Below are 20078 nucleotides of genomic sequence, written 5' to 3'. Positions count from 1 at the left end.
CGGCGGCGCATCACCCAGTTGACGGTGCTCCGATCGGAGTACACCCTTTTGTATGCCGACTTTTGCGGGGCGTCCGATTAGCGTTGCCTCCGGAACCCCGGTACTCAGTCCTTTGGGACGTCAATTTGGTTTTGAATCTTTTTCTGTCCTGGCAACCTAACAGGTACCTATCGATCAAGGAACTCTCGGCGAAACTGGCTATGTTGCTATGCTTGGTGTCCTGCCGGAGAGTATCGGATGTGCGTGCTCTGGATGTCTCAGCACGCGTGTTTTCACCAGATGGTGTCACGTTCACAATTGGTCGCCGCACAAAGTCGGCTTCTAGAACGATTTCTTATCCGGCTTTCATGGATGTCCCGAAGCTATGTGTTGTTCAGTGTCTGAAAGCTTATGAAGATATGACTTGGGACATTCGCCCTCCGGGCGAGAGACAATTGTTAATTGCCTTGCGTAAACCACACCATGCGGTCTCTTCCCCCACCATAGCCAGGTGGGTGCGTTGGGTCATGCAAGAAGCAGGTATTGATACTAAACGTTTCGGAGCTCACTCTGCCAGAGGGGCCATGGCCTCTAAGGCTTTCTCTGCAGGAGCTCGTTTAGAGGATTTGATGCGGGCCGCGGACTGGTCCTCCGATTCCACCTTTAAGAGGTTTTATTTTAAGCCGGTGGTGGATATTGCAAGTTTGGTGGTAAGTAAGCTTTGAACTAGCATAATCTGAGCCTCCGGTCCTGCCATAGAATCGAAATTTGCCTAGCATTTGTAACGGTAAGTTTCAATTCTATTAAGGACACGGAGGCGAGGATTATCCCACCCGGTATATCGTCAAGCGACACCCCCCCGTACGGCAGTAAGTAACCAGGTTTTGAAGTTTTCATCATGGTTAAATCTGAGCTTTGCATAGTTGATTCGACTGTGAAATCCTGAATTGTCCGTTACGGCGCTGACGCAGTTCTGTTTCTTCTGTTAGGAAATGATGGTTCCAAGCCAGACCAATGAACTGATGGCGTGACTCGCGCGAAGAAAGAGGAGGAACAGGGAGAAAGGACTGCCTATCTATGGATTGTGGACATAGAGGAAGGACTCCGTTTTGGACTGTTATGTTATCGCAATGGGAGTTGTAGTCCCAGAGACATTGTTTTTCCTTGAGTTATATGACAAAAAATGCTTTATTGTTGTTTTTGAAGCATTTCTCTGCATTATGAGCTTTTCTAAGGCTGCTGTGTTTTCAAGTTTGTAATAAATGCGAAGAAAGAAAAAGCATAATCCTCGCCTCCGTGTCCTTAATAGAATTGAAACTTACCGTTACAAATGCTAGGCAAATTTCGATTCGTCTTTCAAAAGCACATCAAGCTCTCTTTCTTGCTCAAAAACACATTCCTCTTCCTGCAGAAAAAAAGACACACCTTTGTAGCTTAGTGTTTAAAATATTCAGAAATCGTTTTTGATTGACAGCATTTCACATTCATAATGGCTAGATTGCAGTAAGTGAATGTTACTATGGAAACTCACATGCTTCCCTTCCTCTGAAATCTTTGGGTCTGAGAAAGCAAATCCTTGACCGCCGCAAAATGTTTTTGAGGACTCACAAGGAGAGACATAAACCAAACAAATTGCCAAATTGCACCGAGTAACGCCAAGTGAATGTTACATTGAACAAACGTAGGGGCATATTTACAAGGGCATTGCGCCTAAGGAACGTCACTTTTAAGGACGTTCCTGTGGTGCATTGCCCTGCTCCATATTTGTAAGGTGGCATTAAGCCACATAACGTGGCTTAATGCCATCTTGTACAAATATGGCCCTTACCACAGCAGCCTGCTGAGGCAAAGGGACAGCTAATGGGTATTGCTGTGGGCATTCGACTGCAACACCCATTGCTTTTTGGCGCTGCCCCCTATTTACAAGGGAGGTGTAAATATGGGGCAGCGCCAAAAATAAGACCAGGGGAAAACCTGGTTTTAAACAAGACCAACGAGGAGAAATAAATCATTTCTCCTAATTCTTGCTGTTTCTATGTGTGCACACATATAAACAGCAAATCACCATTACTGATTGTTCATGTGCAGGAAGGTGTCCCTTTCTGCACATAAGCAATCATTAAAAAATGAAGTTTTGTAACTTCTATATGTGCTGCATTCTACAGCACACATAGAAGTTACAAATTGCCATTATTGATTGGTTATGTGCAGGAGGTTAGTTCACCTACATGACTTGATCATCAAAACCAAGCAAACATTGGAACCCAGCACAAATCTCACATAAATATTTAACATTTGGCAAAAATGGCGGAAGTTATTAACCCGTTGGCTAATCCACTTCTGAATCTCTCGCTTAGCCAGGGTTTGGTTCCGCAAGCCTGGAAGCAGGCAATGGTCATCCCTTTGCTGAAGAAGCCTGGTCTTGATCCTGAGGCACCGGTCAATTATAGACCGATTTCTCTTTTACCAGCTTTCATGAAAATTTTAGAGAAGCACATACACACGGCGCTCTCCAATTTCCTGGAAACGCATGAGATTTTGCACGCTACTCAATCCGGCTTCCGTCCAAACCTCAGTACAGAGACAGCGCTCCTGGAGGTGTCAGAAGTCATTAAAGGGGTACTGGACTCCGGGGGCAAGGCCATGCTGGTCATGTTGGACTTGTCGGCGGCCTTTGACACTGTTCCCCATGAGGGCCTTCTCGCCAGACTCTATGAGATTGGCCTTAGGGGGACGGTGCTCAGCTGGTTTTCATCTTTCCTAGCTGACCGCCGACAAACGATCTGGGTCCCCCCAGACTCGGCCGTGATGCCGCCACTGGGAGTCGGGGTCCCGCAGGGCTCTATATTGAGCCCCTCCCTCTTTAACATCTTTATGACCCCTCTGGCGGCATTGGCGAGTCGTTCGGGGCCCGGATCGTTTCCTATGCCGACGACACACAGCTCCTCTTCTCTTGTAAGAGGGGAGGAGATTTTAATGGAGAGAGTATCCGGGATTGCCTTGAGGCTGTCTTTAGATGGTTTCATCTGAGCGGCCTCAAGTGCAACTCAGAGAAGTCTGAGGTACTCTTCTTCGGATGTGCGTCGGATCCTGACTGGCTAGCTTGGTGGCCTATTAACATGTTTCCACCATCCTGTCCATCTCTAGTAGCTAAGAACCTGGGGGTCAAGTTGGACAAGGGTCTGACGTCAGATCCTAGGGGTGACGGGTACATATTTTGGCCTCCTTAAAATGCTGAGGAGGTTTCTACCCCTTCTATCTGAAGAACATAGGAAGCTGACCGTGCAGGCTCTGATCGGTTCTAGGTTGGATTATGCTAATGTCCCTTACCTGGGCCTGCCAGAATATTTGCTGCAGCGACTCCAGGTTGTGCAGAATGCTGCCGCGAGAGCCATTTATGGCCTAAATAGGCGAGCCAGTGCTGCTGGTCTTTTGCAGACCTTACATTGGCTGCCTATCCGTAAGCGGATTGCCTTCAAGGCGATAACTTTGGCCTATAAAGCCCTCCATGCTGTTGGAGCTAAGTATCTCCAAAGGAGACTCGCCTTTTACCATCCGGCCCGTTCTCTCAGATCAGAATCTTTGTTCTTGGCGACGGTGCCGCGCGTAAAAAGAGCCCGCATTGGAGGCCGCTCCTTTGGACTGCTGGCACCACAGCAGTGGAACACCCTGCCGCTGACACTCCGTGGAGCCACTAGCTTACTTGCATTTAGGAAAGGTTTAAAAACTTGGTTATTTGCTCTTTAGGTTGTTTCTTTCCTTTTTTTCTGTTATGCTTTCCACACTGTTTTTATCACTGTGTTGTGTTATTCTGCTGTAGGTCTCATTATTAAAGCGCCGGGACACTCTTTTTGAGTAGCCGTGCGCTATATAAAAACAAATATAACATAACATAACATCTGGTTTACATTTCAACACCTAGACTATAAATTGCAAAACCACATTTTACTATACCCACTCCCAAGACTATACACCTTTAAAATGTTTAACAAGGAAAAGAAAAGCTCAACAACTAAAAATGACTTTCTGGAAGTCACAAACATAGGCAGTGGTAGGTTTGAACTGCACCAGTATCAGGCTTCTTGGCATACTGTAGACAATCAAATATCCAAAAGGTGATGGGACTAATGCTTGAAAATAGTCTAACCACTGACAAACGCTGCATGTGGCATTCTGAACCATCATTTTTCGTCCACTGTTTTAAACTAGGCAGAGGGCCTGATTTAGAGTATGGCAGACAAAGTAAAGGCAGAAAGGATGGTGGGTGACCTTCTGTCAGCCACCCTGTCTTTACTCCACCCACAAAATTTAAAGAGGTCTGCCTGCCCCGTGGACATCTCTATATATTGGCAGGAACCACCGTCTTGGAGGCTCCTGTGGAGTGTAGGAAAGGTTTGCTGGATGGCTCAGTGACACATAACGGATACTCGTCAAACTTTTCCAACGTTTTTTATTCTTCCCAAAAATAACTTCTAAAGCTGAAGTTTGCTTTTGAAAAATAAAAAACTACTGACCGCCCACCATGGGAGTTTTTTCCCATGGTGTGGAGGTAATTTTTCTTTTTTTACCCACTCCCTGGATATTCCTTGTGATATCAGTCAGTAAAAAACAAGACATCCAGCTGTGCATTCTAAATTGGGCAGACAGTCGGGTGGCTTACCTCTAATGGCTGCTACTCCTTTGGGCCACTGGAGGAAGTTTAACACCAACAGAATAAATTTTACTTTGTCAGAATAAAACTAGTAGTCTGCCTAACTCAAAAATGGGTGGGTGAATATAGAGTTTGGTTGTTGCAAATAAATACATGTCTGCCAAACTCTAAATCAGCCCTAGAGGCCCACCTAATGTAAATCAGTAGTGACGGAGAGCACAGGACCCACGTCTGCTCATACCCATCCCACTCGGGGAGACAAATGCAAAATCAACAATTGATGCACAGAATGTTGAACAATGTCAAATATTCACCCCAGTACATAGATATGGGCCTAAATCCGTCATTTGTTTGCTCCTCATGCCATTTCAGTGTAAACCCAGTCATATGCAAATCAGTCTTGACATTGCTCCTCATGGGAACAGTCCAGCCTGAACATCTCAGGCCAGGTCCTCCCTGGACCAGAAACAAGCAGCCTGGGACCGGTTTTGGGGCTTCACCCCTCATCAGCCAGTTTAGGCTGACTGAAGTGGATTGGAGAGCACAGGGCCCACTTCTGGGCATACCCATCAAACTGGGGGTGATGACAAATGCAAAAAAGAACAATTGAGGGATAGATCGCTGAACAATGTCGAACATTCCCCCCAGTACAGGGATATGGGCCAAAATCCATGGTTTGCTTGCTCTCCATGCCATTTCAGTTTAAATCCAGCCATATGCAAATCAGTCTTGACCCTGCTCCCCATGGGAACAGTCTAGCCGGAACTACCAGGCCAGCTCCTTCCTGGACCTGAAACAAGCATCCTGGGATAGGTATCAGGGTTTCACCTCTCATCAGTCACGGTAGCTTGACTCCAGTGGCACAGTGAGCACGACACCCACATCTGGTCATACCCATCCCACTTGGGAGGCAAATGCAAAAAGAACAATTGAAGGACAGAATGTTGGTTAATGTCAAATATACACCCCTGTACAGAGATCTGGGTCTTAATCCATCATTTTTTGCTCCCCATGCCATTCCAGTTCAAGCCCAGCCACATGCAAATCAGTCTTGACATTGCTCCTCATGGGAACAGTGCAGGCCGAACTGCCAGGCCAGGTCCTCCCTGGACCAGAAATAACCATCCTGGGATCGGTTTCAGGGTTTCACCGCTCATGACCCAGGTTAACTTGACTCTAGTGGCATGGAGAGCACTGGACCCATGTCTGGGCATACCCGTCCCACTCGGGGTGACAAATACAAAAAGAACAATTGAGGGACAGAGTGTTGAACAATATCAAACATTCACCCCAGTACAGAGATCTGGGACTAAATCCATGGCTTGTTTGCTCCCTATGCCTTTCCAATTTAAATTCAGCCATATGCAAATCAGCTTTGACCCTGTTCCTCATGGGAACAGTCCAGCCCCAACTGCCAGTCCAGGCCCTCCCTGGACTGGAAACAAGCATCCTGGGACCGGTTTCAGGGTGTCTACTCTCCTCAAACTGGTTAGCTTGACTCCAGGGGCACGTAGAGCAGGGGACCCATGTCTGGTCATACCCATTTAACGCAGGGAGACAAATGCACAAAGAACAATTGATGAACAGAATGTTGAACAATGTAAAATATTCACCCCAGTACAGAGATCTGGACCTAAATCAATTGTTTTTTGCTCCCCATGTCATTCCAGTTTAAACTCAGCCAAATGCAAATGAGTCTTGACATTGCTGCTCATGGGAACAGTCCAGCCCGAACTGCCAGGCCGGATCCTCCCTGGATCAGAGACAAGCATTCCTGGGACCAGCTTTGGGGTTTCACCCTTCATCAGCCAGGTTAGCTTGACAGCAGTGGAATGGAGAGCACGGTACCCACGTCTGGGCATACCCGTCCCATTCGGGGTAGTGACAAATGCAAAAAGAACAATTGAGGGACAGAGTGCTGAACAATGTCAAACATTTACTCCAGTACAGAGATCTGGGCCTAAATCTATGGTTTGTTTGCCACCCATGCCATTTCAGTTAAAACCAGGCATATGCAAATCAGTTTTGACACTGATCCCCATGGGAACAGTCCAGCCCCAACTGCCAGGCCAGGTCCTCCCTGGACTGGAAACAAGCATCCCGAGACCGGTTTCGGGGTTTTACCTCTCATCAACCAGGCTAGCTTGACTCCAGTGGCACGGAGAGCACAGGACCCACGTCTGGTCATACCCATTCCACTCGGGAAACAAATGCAAAAAAGAACAATTGATGGAAAGAATGTTGAACAATGTCAAATATTCACCCAAGTAGATAGATCTAGGTCTTAATCCATCGTTTTTTTTGCTCCCCATGTATTCCAGTTGAAACCCAGCCTCATGCAAATCAGTCTTGACATAGCTCCCCATGGGAACTGTCCAGTCCGGACTGCCAGGCAGGTCCTCCCTGGATTGGAAAAAGTATCCTGGAACCAGTTTTGGGGCCTCACCCCTTCTCAGCCAGGTTAGCGTGAACCCAGTGGCGCAGTGAGCCCGGGTCCCACGTCTGGGCATACCCTTCCCACTTAGGGTGACAAAAGGAAAAGGAACAAATGATGGAAGGGATGGTGCAAACATTCACCCCAGTCCCAAAGATCTGCTTTTAATCCATCGTTTTTTTGCTCACCACGCCACCCCAGTTTGGACCCAGCCATATGCAAATCAGTCTTGATCCCCTGTTCCACAAAAGGAACAAAACACTAGCAGCAGTTAAGACTACAGGCCTTGGGTATATGGTATACAACTTTACAAGGGGCTTTATAAGTAAACTAAAATATGCCAATCAGATGTAAATCAATTGTACTATGTTTAGAGGAGGGAGCACATGCACATTAGCAGTCAGCAGCAGGGATAAAGTACCCAGAGTCCTAAAGTCAAGAAAAAGCCAACAAAAAGATGGTTAGGAAAAGAGGAGGAGGAAGTCAAAAAGTTGGGGGTAACTATGCAAAAAGCACCCTTTCCAACAGGGTTAATGCATGGATGCTTGCGTAGTCAGTTTGTCTCCTATATACCTGTCCATGTAACTTCTATTCCCTCCAACTCGACCCCCTTCCATGTTCACCCAAGTAGATAGATCTAGGTCTTAATCCATCGTTTTTTTTGCTCCCCATGTATTCCAGTTGAAACCCAGCCTCATGCAAATCAGTCTTGACATAGCTCCCCATGGGAACTGTCCAGTCCGGACTGCCAGGCAGGTCCTCCCTGGATTGGAAAAAGTATCCTGGAACCAGTTTTGGGGCCTCACCCCTTCTCAGCCAGGTTAGCGTGAACCCAGTGGCGCAGTGAGCCCGGGTCCCACGTCTGGGCATACCCTTCCCACTTAGGGTGACAAAAGGAAAAGGAACAAATGATGGAAGGGATGGTGCAAACATTCACCCCAGTCCCAAAGATCTGCTTTTAATCCATCGTTTTTTTGCTCACCACGCCACCCCAGTTTGGACCCAGCCATATGCAAATCAGTCTTGATCCCCTGTTCCGCAAAAGGAACAAAACACTAGCAGCAGTTAAGACTACAGGCCTTGGGTATATGGTATACAACTTTACAAGGGGCTTTATAAGTAAACTAAAATATGCCAATCAGATGTAAATCAATTGTACTATGTTTAGAGGAGGGAGCACATGCACATTAGCAGTCAGCAGCAGGGATAAAGTACCCAGAGTCCTAAAGTCAAGAAAAAGCCAACAAAAAGATGGTTAGGAAAAGAGGAGGAGGAAGTCAAAAAGTTGGGGGTAACTATGCAAAAAGCGCCCTTTCCAACAGGGTTAATGCATGGATGCTTGCGTAGTCAGTTTGTCTCCTATATACCTGTCCATGTAACTTCTATTCCCTCCAACTCGACCCCCTTCCATGTTCACCCAAGTAGATAGATCTAGGTCTTAATCCATCGTTTTTTTTGCTCCCCATGTATTCCAGTTGAAACCCAGCCTCATGCAAATCAGTCTTGACATAGCTCCCCATGGGAACTGTCCAGTCCGGACTGCCAGGCAGGTCCTCCCTGGATTGGAAAAAGTATCCTGGAACCAGTTTTGGGGCCTCACCCCTTCTCAGCCAGGTTAGCGTGAACCCAGTGGCGCAGTGAGCCCGGGTCCCACGTCTGGGCATACCCTTCCCACTTAGGGTGACAAAAGGAAAAGGAACAAATGATGGAAGGGATGGTGCAAACATTCACCCCAGTCCCAAAGATCTGCTTTTAATCCATCGTTTTTTTGCTCACCACGCCACCCCAGTTTGGACCCAGCCATATGCAAATCAGTCTTGATCCCCTGTTCCGCAAAAGGAACAAAACACTAGCAGCAGTTAAGACTACAGGCCTTGGGTATATGGTATACAACTTTACAAGGGGCTTTATAAGTAAACTAAAATATGCCAATCAGATGTAAATCAATTGTACTATGTTTAGAGGAGGGAGCACATGCACATTAGCAGTCAGCAGCAGGGATAAAGTACCCAGAGTCCTAAAGTCAAGAAAAAGCCAACAAAAAGATGGTTAGGGAAAGAGGAGGAGGAAGTCAAAAAGTTGGGGGTAACTATGCAAAAAGCGCCCTTTCCAACAGGGTTAATGCATGGATGCTTGCGTAGTCAGTTTGTCTCCTATATACCTGTCCATGTAACTTCTATTCCCTCCAACTCGACCCCCTTCCATGTTGCTTCTATTCCCTCTGACCTCCTGCCCAACAATGTAAGCAAATCAGCTAATCTATGACAGCGAATATGTCTGTTGTTGTGGCACAGAATACACATATCCTTGTACTATAAAACGTGACTGATTCTGCATGGTTTCCAAATAAAGAATGCTGCAACATCATTTCTTGTCCCCCAAATATCATTTACCTGATCAAAACATTGTTTCTTCCGCGTTCTTCTACTTTGTCCAAAATACAGTGCTCACCAGTGCCGCGCCTCTGTGAAACATTGACAAAACCCATGACAGTGACTTCTCTTCAGAGATTAGGGATCCAGTAGAACTTGAACTGAGGCGGGGACTTAGGCCTGTCACTGCATTCCTGTAGGCCACTGTACTCTATGCCACTCTGCTCTACTCTGCACCACTTTACTCAACACCAACGCACTCCATGCTACTCCACTCTACGCCGTTGCACTCTATGCCACTGCGCACTATGCCACTGCACTCTACGTAATTCTTATCGTGTTTGCACCACTGCACTCTATACCACAGCACTGTACATGACGCCACACCACTCTAGGCCACTGCACTCTTCCCCATTCTACTCTACTCTGCATCACTCTACTCTGCACAACTCTATTCTATAGCACTCTCCTCTACTCTGAACCACTCTACTCTATGCCACTTCATTCCAAGCCACTGTACTGTTCTCTGTGCCACTCTAATCTATGCCACTGCACTCTTCATCACTCCACTATTCACCACTCCACTTTACACCCCTCTACTCTATTTTGCACCACTCTACGCTACTGTATTTTATGCCACTGCATTTTACGCCACTGCACTCTACAGACCCTCCACGGTTGGCAGTTATGTAAAAAAGCAGCGATTTTTACAAAACTGTCCACCAAATGTGGAAAATATGATCCATGCCGCAATATCCTGGGGGGTCTGTATATTGCCATTAGAGTTAGATTTATTCCTGCGTTACTGATCTCGATGGCACAGATATTTTAAATGTGGGAAAATAATTTGATGTGTAATTCGTAGGTCTTCTTTCCATAATAAATACTGTTTTCTTAGTAAAATTCGATGCAACGGTTAATTGGGGTGGAAGGTGACAATTTTCGTTGATATGAATACATTTGCATTGCTATCAATCTTCTATAAAGCCAATGTTAATCATTCTTTTTTCCTCCGAGCCCTCGAACAAGCTAAACTGCACTACACAGTAGTATATTGCCTTCAAGTGGTTATTTTAAGAAGTACACTGCAGATTATTCTAAAAGGAACTCTAGTCTGTTAAACCAAGCTTTGTTTTTTGAATTTTATATAGCGCGAACAGACCCATGGATATCAAGTATCAAGAGTGCTTTACGTGAGCACCAGTTTCGTTACAGATTGACACATTCATTTTTGTTAGGCATAGGGAGATTAAGCGACTTGCCCAGAATCGCAGGATGTTGAGTGTCGTTGCCGAGACTTGAATTTTGTTCCCCAGCTTTGAGGTCGACTGCTCTAGCCGTAAGGTTACATACTCTCCCACTGTTTGAAATAACATTTATAGCTATGGACTTTTGAATGAAACCAGGGCCACAGACTACATGAGCAAAGGCGTATAGGTATACCCACGTTTTAAAAATGCATGGCAGTGAAAGCATTAAGTAGACGGAGCTATGGAGTCATTGAATCTTTGACCTTGACGAGGCCTTAGGGTTGGATTGGGACTACAAATTGGTCCAGGTATGCAAAAATGTGTCCCTGCCTTTGAACCTGCCAAGGGTAGCACCATTCTTCTCTGGACACTTCCCTGGCCTCATATTCTACGTAATGTGAATTGTATTTAAAGACCACTTCAAATACATTAGGTAATGTCATGAACAGGAGCACCTATACACACGTGTTTACAACACATACTGAGCAGTTTTCAGTAACATGCACACCCATCAAAACACTTCAGACACAGGGCATAATCCACTCACACTTGTGTCCATTTATATATTAAAATCTAAGGCCTCATTTACAACAAAATGATGCAGCGCGGCGCTGGAAATAATTTTGCTGCACCGAGCTGCATGATTTTAAAAGCACAGGGATGCATCATATTTGAAACAATTTGACAGGTCCCTGTGCTTTCCCCTGCACTGGCGTACAATTTGCTGCCAAAGCAGGCACCCTTGCACCATGGTACAAGGCTGCGAGCATTGTGGGGATGATTCCATCCTAAAGTTACAAGCCTTTTTGTGGGAGGGGATGAGGCTGGAGAATCCCTCTATCTTAGAATTCCCAGTCTCAGCCTCAGAAAGTTATGATTCCTTCGCTGCATCTCCCCCTACCGCCTCTTCCCGAAATCTGTAACAACCTCAGTAAAAGGGCCAGTCGCCAAGGGATGTTACAAATCAAGACAAGGTGGTACTAAGGAGGGACTACCGAGCCTATTTATAAATCAGAAGCTATCATTTACAAAGGACAATGACACAAGCCAATAACAAATGTGGTAAGAGAGTGGGCAGGGCTTCTATTCCATACTCCAGTACAGCAAGTCTTGCAGAGCAGCGTATGCGCGGTGACTCTAGGCTCGACCTAAAAAGGTGGTAGATCTCAGAGCAAAGAGCTCTAAAGATCAAGATGATGATTTTGAAAAGGATCAAAAGGAAAAATATATTTAAGGCCCTCAATTGCGAGAATTATTTGTTTCACATTAGAGAAACCCTGGGTTTTAAAGGCAAAGGCTGACAGGAAGAGAGGTTTTATTCACAATATATGAGTCATGATGTGGGTGACCTGGTTCTCCACGATGTGAAAGGAAAGCTTATGTAAAAAGTGGAAAGAGCCAGATAAATCTGCCAATCTGTGATTCTTGAACAAGAGATATTAGGTCAGAGATTTTGAAAAAGATTTTCCTCAAACTTCGCGCCAGGATACTTTCTTAGTAACAGAGCGCGCTATAAAAGCCCTCATATCATATCATATCAAACTCCTAAGGTTAACACTATTTTGGCTTTAATGGCATCAACATCTAAGCTTTTATCAGAGAATTCCAGTCTGCCAGATGTCGTGGAGGCTTCCCTTAATAGGTCTGATGTCGCTTCTAATTTTTCAGTGAAGCATATGCCACACCCAATTGTTACTTAAACACTTTCAATACCTATATGACTGAATATAGGAAAATGAAGAACCCCCCCTAATATTCTAGCAAACATGAAACTGGTATTCAAATACTCTCAGATGTCACATTTGATAGCTTGTGGGGAGCCCCAACATCGTTTGAGGCTTCAATAGCTGGCCCAAGACTGCTTTGGGTGAACTCATGGAAACTAGACTCCACATAGAGAGGTCTACTTAAATGATTAGAAATTCAGCTCCCTCCTACAAGGCTAGGACAGGGGCTGTGCTTCCGTAGAGCTGCAGACACTTTTAACATGCCTATTTCAAAGTAGAACACTCTGCTAAAACAGCAGACTGAAAATGAAAGAGTATGAGTAAAATAAAGTGGCACAACAATGCCACTAAATTTCAATATTTGTGCCGCTAAATTTCCATATTTGTGCTGCTAAATTTCCTAATCCATGGCACAATTTCCTGGGTGGTCTGACTCTACTTCGCAACACTGTGCTCTAAACCACCACACTCTACGTCAATATGCAAATCCACTCTACTCTACGCTATGCAACTCAAATCCACTGTAGGCCACTATACGCCACTTCAGTCTATGCCACTCCACTCCACTCTTTGCCACTCTGTGCCAATTCACTCCATGCCAGTCCACTGTATGCCACTTCACTCAATGCCACTCCACTATACGCCACTCTACTCCACACAGTGGCACTCTATGCCACCCTGCCTCACTCCACACAATGCCACTCTACTCTGCCATTCTACTCTACGACACTCCAAGCCAACCCATTTCACCCCACTCTACGCCACTTTACTCTACCCCATACTACTCTACTCTGTTCTACTTTACATCACTCTGCTCCATTCTACTCTATGACACTCTAGTCTACGCCACTTTACTTGACTCTAAGCCACTCCACTCTATGCCACTGCACACTATGCAACTCTATTCCATGCAAGACCACTCTACTCTACTCCATGCCACTCCACTCTGCTCTGTGCTATTCCACTTGTCATATTATGCTGGCAGATTAGTTAAGGCATTTTCTTAACTTTGACATTACGCTGCGCTTAGGACATCGAAGTAGCTCTTACAATGAAGATAATAAGCAGCCTAAAAGACATGCTAAAATGAAGCCAATTAAGAAAATAACCACTAATATGGAGCGAGATTATATGAAAACTGGACACCACACAATACAGAACAAACAGTAGCCCATGAGCACAAAGGTTTAGGTAATGTTGAAAGACAAACCTCACCCATAAGATGTTTTCCACTTTCTCCAGGAGGTTCTCAATGTTACGTAGTTCCTCTCGTTCCTTCAATTCCCAATCACTGAACAGCCATTCCACACCATTTGCCAATCTGCACTCAAAAAAGTACTTTGTTTAATAAAAAAAGGGACTGTAGCTCAATTAATTTGCAATTTTTCAAATGAGAATTTGTCAGCCTATTCAAACAGATTATTAAATAAAGGAGTCAATAACCTGCCCTGCATCCTGCCGTGACTTCTTCCCAAACATGGCATCTCATCTTTAAAACAATCCCTATTTTGACTACCTCTGATATATTCAAAACTAATTATGAGTTGTAATTCCTGGAACGTGAGGCTGAGCAAAGGGTTTATACGGAAGGCCATTAGAAATTCCATCTGCTGTTTTAAAATGTGCCCTTTCGGTCTTTTGTTTGGCCAAATACCACTATCTTTTGGAGTACATTGGGCCTGTGAGTGATGTAGAGGTCACGATATGGGTTTAGAAACTGTTCTGCACATTCTATTTGTCTCAGAGTAAACATGACTGAAACAAAACATCCAAGTTAACCTCACTGCTTTTCCTAGGAGGGGTGAATTAGTTAGAGCAAAAGAAAATATACTCTTTAAATGGGGCAGTAGGGTTTCTGCAATTTTCCACCTGATGTTCAAGTTTATAAATAATCTCCTAATATAATAATAGTTTCGCCAGTCTGTATCGACAAACAGAGCCACCTTTCTTTTTGAAAGGTTTGATGTTCTGAACAATACTTTTGGTTTTCTATCAGGAGCATGTGAAAAAAAAAATTATATTCCTCTTTATTTCAGTATATTCTTTTAAAACGCAAACTGTGGGGATATTATTGAAGTTATACAGAATATGTGTTAAAAAAATAACAAGTTTATAGTCTTGATTATAGACAAAATACTTATATATATGAAGGACCATTTGCCACACTACAATGTACGAATCTCTACGTAGAACTTCTAGATTATAGTTACAAAAGCTACTTTAGGTGTCTAAATATTGGAAGTAGGTAAACGTTTAGTCTTTGACGCACTTCTCAAGGCACCTCTTGCAATTGGAAGATGTTGTCACAATTTATTTTATATAAAGGTACATTTCTGATGTATTTGTCAAAAATAACTGTTCCTTAAATTAATAAATGGATCAGTACTGAAAATGAGGGTGTCAGCTCCTGAGAAAGTTGTCTAATTTAGCGAAACTATATACATAATGAATACTCACATTTGCTCTTCATGCCACTACCAGGAGTTCAAATGAGATGTTAAACAGAATGGATAAAAATGAATTGAACAGTCTTCTCTTGCCCCCTACAAACACGGGATGTTTCTTAGGAAATTGCAAAATTGGTTTATGTCAGTGGGTCAAGGCTATTTCTTTTTAGATAGATTAGACCCATAAACTGATGATTATTGTCGCTGCCATATCCAGGCGGGCAACTAGAGCCAAATTTCGGGGGGAGGGGGCTGAAAAATATTTCGGGGGGGGGGGGAGGGGGGTTGGGTGGTAATTCTTCCAACCAGACAGGGTGGCTGTAAGAAGCGGTGAACACACAACAAAAGCCTCATTTACAAGTAAATGGTCTTTTAAAGACCTTTTAAGTATTCGGGTGTGGCTGCAATTAGATGCTCGCCAGCCCGCAAAGCTGTCTCCGCCCGGGCTGACACACATGACGGGGGGGGGGGGGCAGAAGCCCCACGAGCCCAATGGGTGTTGCGCGCCTGGCCATATCTACCTTTTGTAAAGGCTGTCGCATATTTCCCTATTATATGATTCACAACGTGCTCTATTCTTCAAACCTCAGTACTGACAATAAATTAATGTATATTAAATAGAGATAGGGGGCTCTAATTTTTGGAACTATGTAGGTTCTTTTTCACTTTGGAATTAGCTAATATATATTTCATCATTATGTTCAGTTTTCTTTGATAGTTAAATCGAACGAAACGGCTTTTTTGAAACACCGAAAACATTTTAACTGCTATAATAATGATGTATATATATCTTTATTTCCTACTCTATAGTGTGTCTTACGATTTTCTAAATATACACTTGGTAACAAAACAAAAAGAAGAAAGCAAATTTGTAGAAAGTGTAATCGGTAATTTCGAAACAGCTGCACAAATCCACTAAGAGGATTTTTTTATATGCGTTGAATTGACAATGTAGAGGCGGAAGCCCCAGGACTGTACGGACAGCTGTGCCATATTCAACTTTTTTTGACTCACCCTGACTGCTTTCCTATAGTAACCTCAAAATCTGCAATATGAGAGGAGGTGTCTTGTTTGCTCCAACAGTAGAGCTCCAGGTTCTTCTGGGCTGGGGTAGGTACCCAAAGAATAGTCTCAACTGCGTTGTAGGAATGCCCTAGATCCTCACCAGGTATAGAGGAGATTGGTAGTTGGTGTTTTATTGATATATAGGGGTCACAGGCGTTTTTACTCATAGCCCTAGGTGAGATGGCCCAACAGCTTCTCTCTTACATCGTTTTCAGCCTTTCAATAACTGAGAAACTTTGCTTCTACCTTAGTGGGGCCAATTCACAGAACTAATCTGAGACAATATCCTAAACTTACTACTTTTGACATTCACAGAAGGCATTTAGTAGTAGTAAAGTTAGTATTGTGCCTTAAGTTGGTATTTTGTCTTAAGTTAGGATTTTGTCTTGTTAGTATTTTGTCTTTAGTTAGTATTTTGTCTTAAGTTACGATTTTGTCTTAAGTTAGGATTTTGTCTTAAATTAGTATTTTGTCTTAAATTTTGGTCTTAAGACAAAATCCTAACTTAATACAAAATCCTATTTTAAGACAAAATCCTAATTTAAGACAAAATCCTAATTTTACTACTACATGCCTTCTGTGATTACCAAAAGTAGTAAGTTTAGGATTTTGTCTCAGATTAGTTCTGTGAATCTGCCCCATAATGTGCTGCATGGGTGTGTGTGTGATGATGATTTCATACCTGAATAAGAGTTTATCGTCAGTATGAATGGTATCCTCTTCGAGGAAGTACTAAATGAAACACAAGTTAGATGTTCATTTTAAGATTGCCTTTGTGCATGTGGATAAGAAAATGTGGACTCGGTTATCCCTGTGATCTTTGCCTCAGAGAGTCTATAATATCTGAAAGGGTAGAGACAATCCAGCTCAATATTCTGCCTGGCACTAAAAGTTGCCCTGTACCAAGACTATCATGAAACTAGTTTGGCCATCTGGTGCACAGCATACCCTTTTTTAATCAGCAACAGCCTAATCAGACATGGGACACCAGGCCTGGGCCGCCAAATACATCTCACCAGCTATTTAATACTGATATAGACATGCCTACATAAAGTCTAGAAAAATGCTTCCTGCACTGGCTGGCTACAGTGCTTTACCTGAAGGAAGCCCAACTGCTGATTACACCTACATTTCCGCTAGACTCCTGGTTTACACAAGGACTGAACTATGGCAGTAAGTACCAGTAACTAATCTGGATTTCTGACGAAAGTACAGTAGTATCAGCTGACAGCGAGGATAAGCAAAGATCGGCAGTAACTAGGGGGCATATTATCATCAAGTAGCGATATTTATCGCTAACTAAGCTTAGCGGCATTTTTTCTATCGCCTTGCATCGCCGGATGTTATCGCAGAGATAACGTGCTATTAGCAGCGTTTATCTCAAATGCAATAAAATTTCCGGCATTAGCGGCGAAATGCGTGAATATCGCTGGTAATCCAGCGATATTCTCGCATTATTGCCAATGGGGAGTTAGCCAGAATATCCACCTCCCATTGGATATAATGGCTATGAACTGGTCTGAGCAGGCATTTGTTTTCAGCGATATTTGCACTTAGCGTGAATTTTTAAATCGCTACGCCTGCGTTGATAATAGGCGATAGCGATGTTAGCGACTGCTTTCAGTCGCTAACAGGTTGGGTACGCCCACTTTGCATGTCATTAGCGATAAATATCTCTGGCATGCAAAGCGGGCCCCAAACCACTCGCTATCGCCTACAAACTGTCGCTAACTGCTGTTAGCGACAGCTTGCTAATAGGGCGATGAAATTATCGCTGCTAAAGCGGCGATAATTTCATATCGCCCGCCTTGATAATATGCCCCTAGGTACTTTCCAAATGTTTAGGACCAAACACCAGACGACAAGGTTAAGGCTACTGAACCTGCAGCTAAGGCGTACCTAAGAACTTTATTAAGGCTACAGTTTGAGGACTGATTCTGCTCTAAGTCCTAAAGATCCCTATCGCAGCCGACTTGTACCAACAACTGTAGCAATATATCATCCCATACCAAAAGTGTTAATGATGTGCCACAAATGTGGCTGCGCTGCCCTTTCACATGCCCTCTTGCGCATCTGCCCCATAGTCCAGTATTGCAAACCTGCGTCTCTGAACTAGTATTGGACAAAGTGTGTGTCTGATATTGCAAACCCGAGTCTCAGAACTAGTATTGGACAGAATGTGTGTGGTCTTGAGCGAGTGGCTTAAACCCATTGACTTCCTCGGTGCATGCTCCGACAGCAATAAAGTGAAAGCCCAATGCATTTAGAACTCTTTTAGGTTCTTCCTCAGGGGCACTGTAATGAATCAGAAAAGTACTGCTAATGATTTCATTATTATTATGTTTTTATGATGAGGGTCATTCATATTCGGATTTAAATTTGTGCTTCAGTCTGATTGTTTATACAGTACTTTTCTGATTCATTACAGTGCCCCTGAGGAAGAACCTAAAAGAGTTCGAAATGCATTGGGCTTTCACTGTGCTGGCTCGATGGAATGTTAAAAGCACGTATCATTGTTTAAGCACGTTTGGCGACATATTATATTTGAAAATGCAGAATAAACATTCTATTATCATCAGGCTGTCTCCGGAGTGAATTCATAAACTGAGACTATTTGGATTATCTCACTGGTTTACTATGGAATAAAATTGATCACTAGAAGATACATGGTTTATGCTGAAAAAAGTTTCCTCATTACCGCTGTGCAGCAGCTGGGCACCAATGTTGCCCCTTTTGGAAATAATGTACTGAGACACTGTGACGAGGGACGGTCACGGCGCTGGCTTGCATGCATCTACATATAAACAGAGCCACAAATCGATTATTAAAGAAGGGAAGGTGTGCACTCACAAAAATAACTCTCTTGCTTCCCAAATCTATATCGTCTCGCATGTGAGTTGCACCCCACGTGATTAAAAAGTTTGAAAAATAAGCTGTTAAAAGCTATCACCCCGGAAACAGCATTATAATCTCAGAACCCGAGCAGACTGCTAACAACATGATTAACTATGGACTGTATATACGATGCGATCGAAGAAGAAATTCATTCAGCGGGAAATGTGTTGCTTTTTGTCACTTTTGTATATTCTTTTACACTTATGATACGTTTATGCAAGCCTCGAGGATTCATAATATTTGGTGTAAAAGTTATTTATTGATTGTGACCGTGGATTTTGGGATGCAGCTATTTTTATTTTTAGTTTAGCGCACAGGTTTCAATCACCGCAATAGTGGGTTATGGGAGAGTTAGTTTTTTGCTTAATGAGTTTAATGAATGAAAGAGGTCACGGGTTTTGGAACCAATTAAGGACTTTCATCTAGTACACATGAGCACGTGAGATTTAAGAAGAGCGTGGTGGGCGGTTTCTCAATCACTTCAGCTACACATGCAAGAAGACACGTATTTTTGAAGCCACTGGATTTGGCAGCAAGGTATGGTGAACACCATCGCATTCTGAAATGTGGTAGAACAGCATGGGGTAAGGGGAGAGCCTTAGGATAACATCGTGTCTTTGTCTCTGTTCTGTAATAAACACTGGATTAATAAACAGGACGTATTAGTGGAAAAAGCTGTTGATTTGGTGTTTTAAAGCACGACGGTTAGGGTGAGGATTTTACATCTTTTCATTTCATCACACACAGGAGTTAACCAGGGCAGTACAGTAGAGGGTGGGTCAGGCTAATGATTTTATTAATATTATGTTTTTATGATGAGGGTCATTCATATTCGGATTTAAATTTGTGCTTCAGTCTGATTGTTTATACAGTACTTTTCTGATTCATTACAGTGCACCTGAGGAAGAACCTAAAAGAGTTCGAAATGCATTGGGCTTTCACTGTGCTGGCTCGATGGAATGTTAAAAGCACGTATCATTGTTTAAGCACGTTTGGCGACATATGATATTTGAAAATGCAGAATAAACATTCTATTATGATCAGGCTGTCTCTGGAGTGAATTCATAAACTGAGACTATTTGGATTATCTCACTGGTTTACTATGGAATAAAATTGATCACTAGAAGATACATGGTTTACGCTGGAAAAAGTTTCCTCATTACCGCTGTGCAGCAGCTGGGCACCAATGTTGCCCCTTTTGGAAATAATGTACTGAGACACTGTGACGAGGGACGGTCACGGCGCTGGCTTGCATGCA

General features: G+C 43.6%; 1 protein-coding gene and 1 long non-coding RNA gene across 8 annotated transcripts in view; one reads left to right on the top strand and one right to left on the bottom strand.

Moving 5' to 3' along the window:
• LOC144762888 (uncharacterized) overlaps positions 1-20078 on the top strand; it is a 438864-nt gene that overhangs the window by 237960 nt on the left and 180826 nt on the right. The gene's annotated exons all lie outside the window — the stretch shown is intronic.
• LOC144762887 (uncharacterized) overlaps positions 1-20078 on the bottom strand; it is a 258891-nt gene that overhangs the window by 198171 nt on the left and 40642 nt on the right. For all 7 annotated transcript variants that reach the window (XR_013596158.1, XM_078648184.1, XM_078648182.1 and 4 more), the window contains one exon: positions 13629-13734. Coding sequence is in view for 5 of the 7 variants with exons in the window: in XM_078648184.1 (XP_078504310.1) it covers positions 13629-13734 (106 nt within the window). In the remaining 2 variants the exon portion in view is untranslated. Of the gene's footprint in view, positions 1-13628; positions 13735-20078 lie in introns of those variants that run through there.

This window comes from Lissotriton helveticus, chromosome 6 (assembly GCF_964261635.1).
Source record: "Lissotriton helveticus chromosome 6, aLisHel1.1, whole genome shotgun sequence".
In the NCBI taxonomy this organism is placed as follows: Eukaryota; Metazoa; Chordata; class Amphibia; order Caudata; family Salamandridae; genus Lissotriton; species Lissotriton helveticus.
The sequence above is the reverse complement of the archived record's forward strand: the minus strand, read 5'-3'. Positions and strand labels throughout refer to the sequence as shown.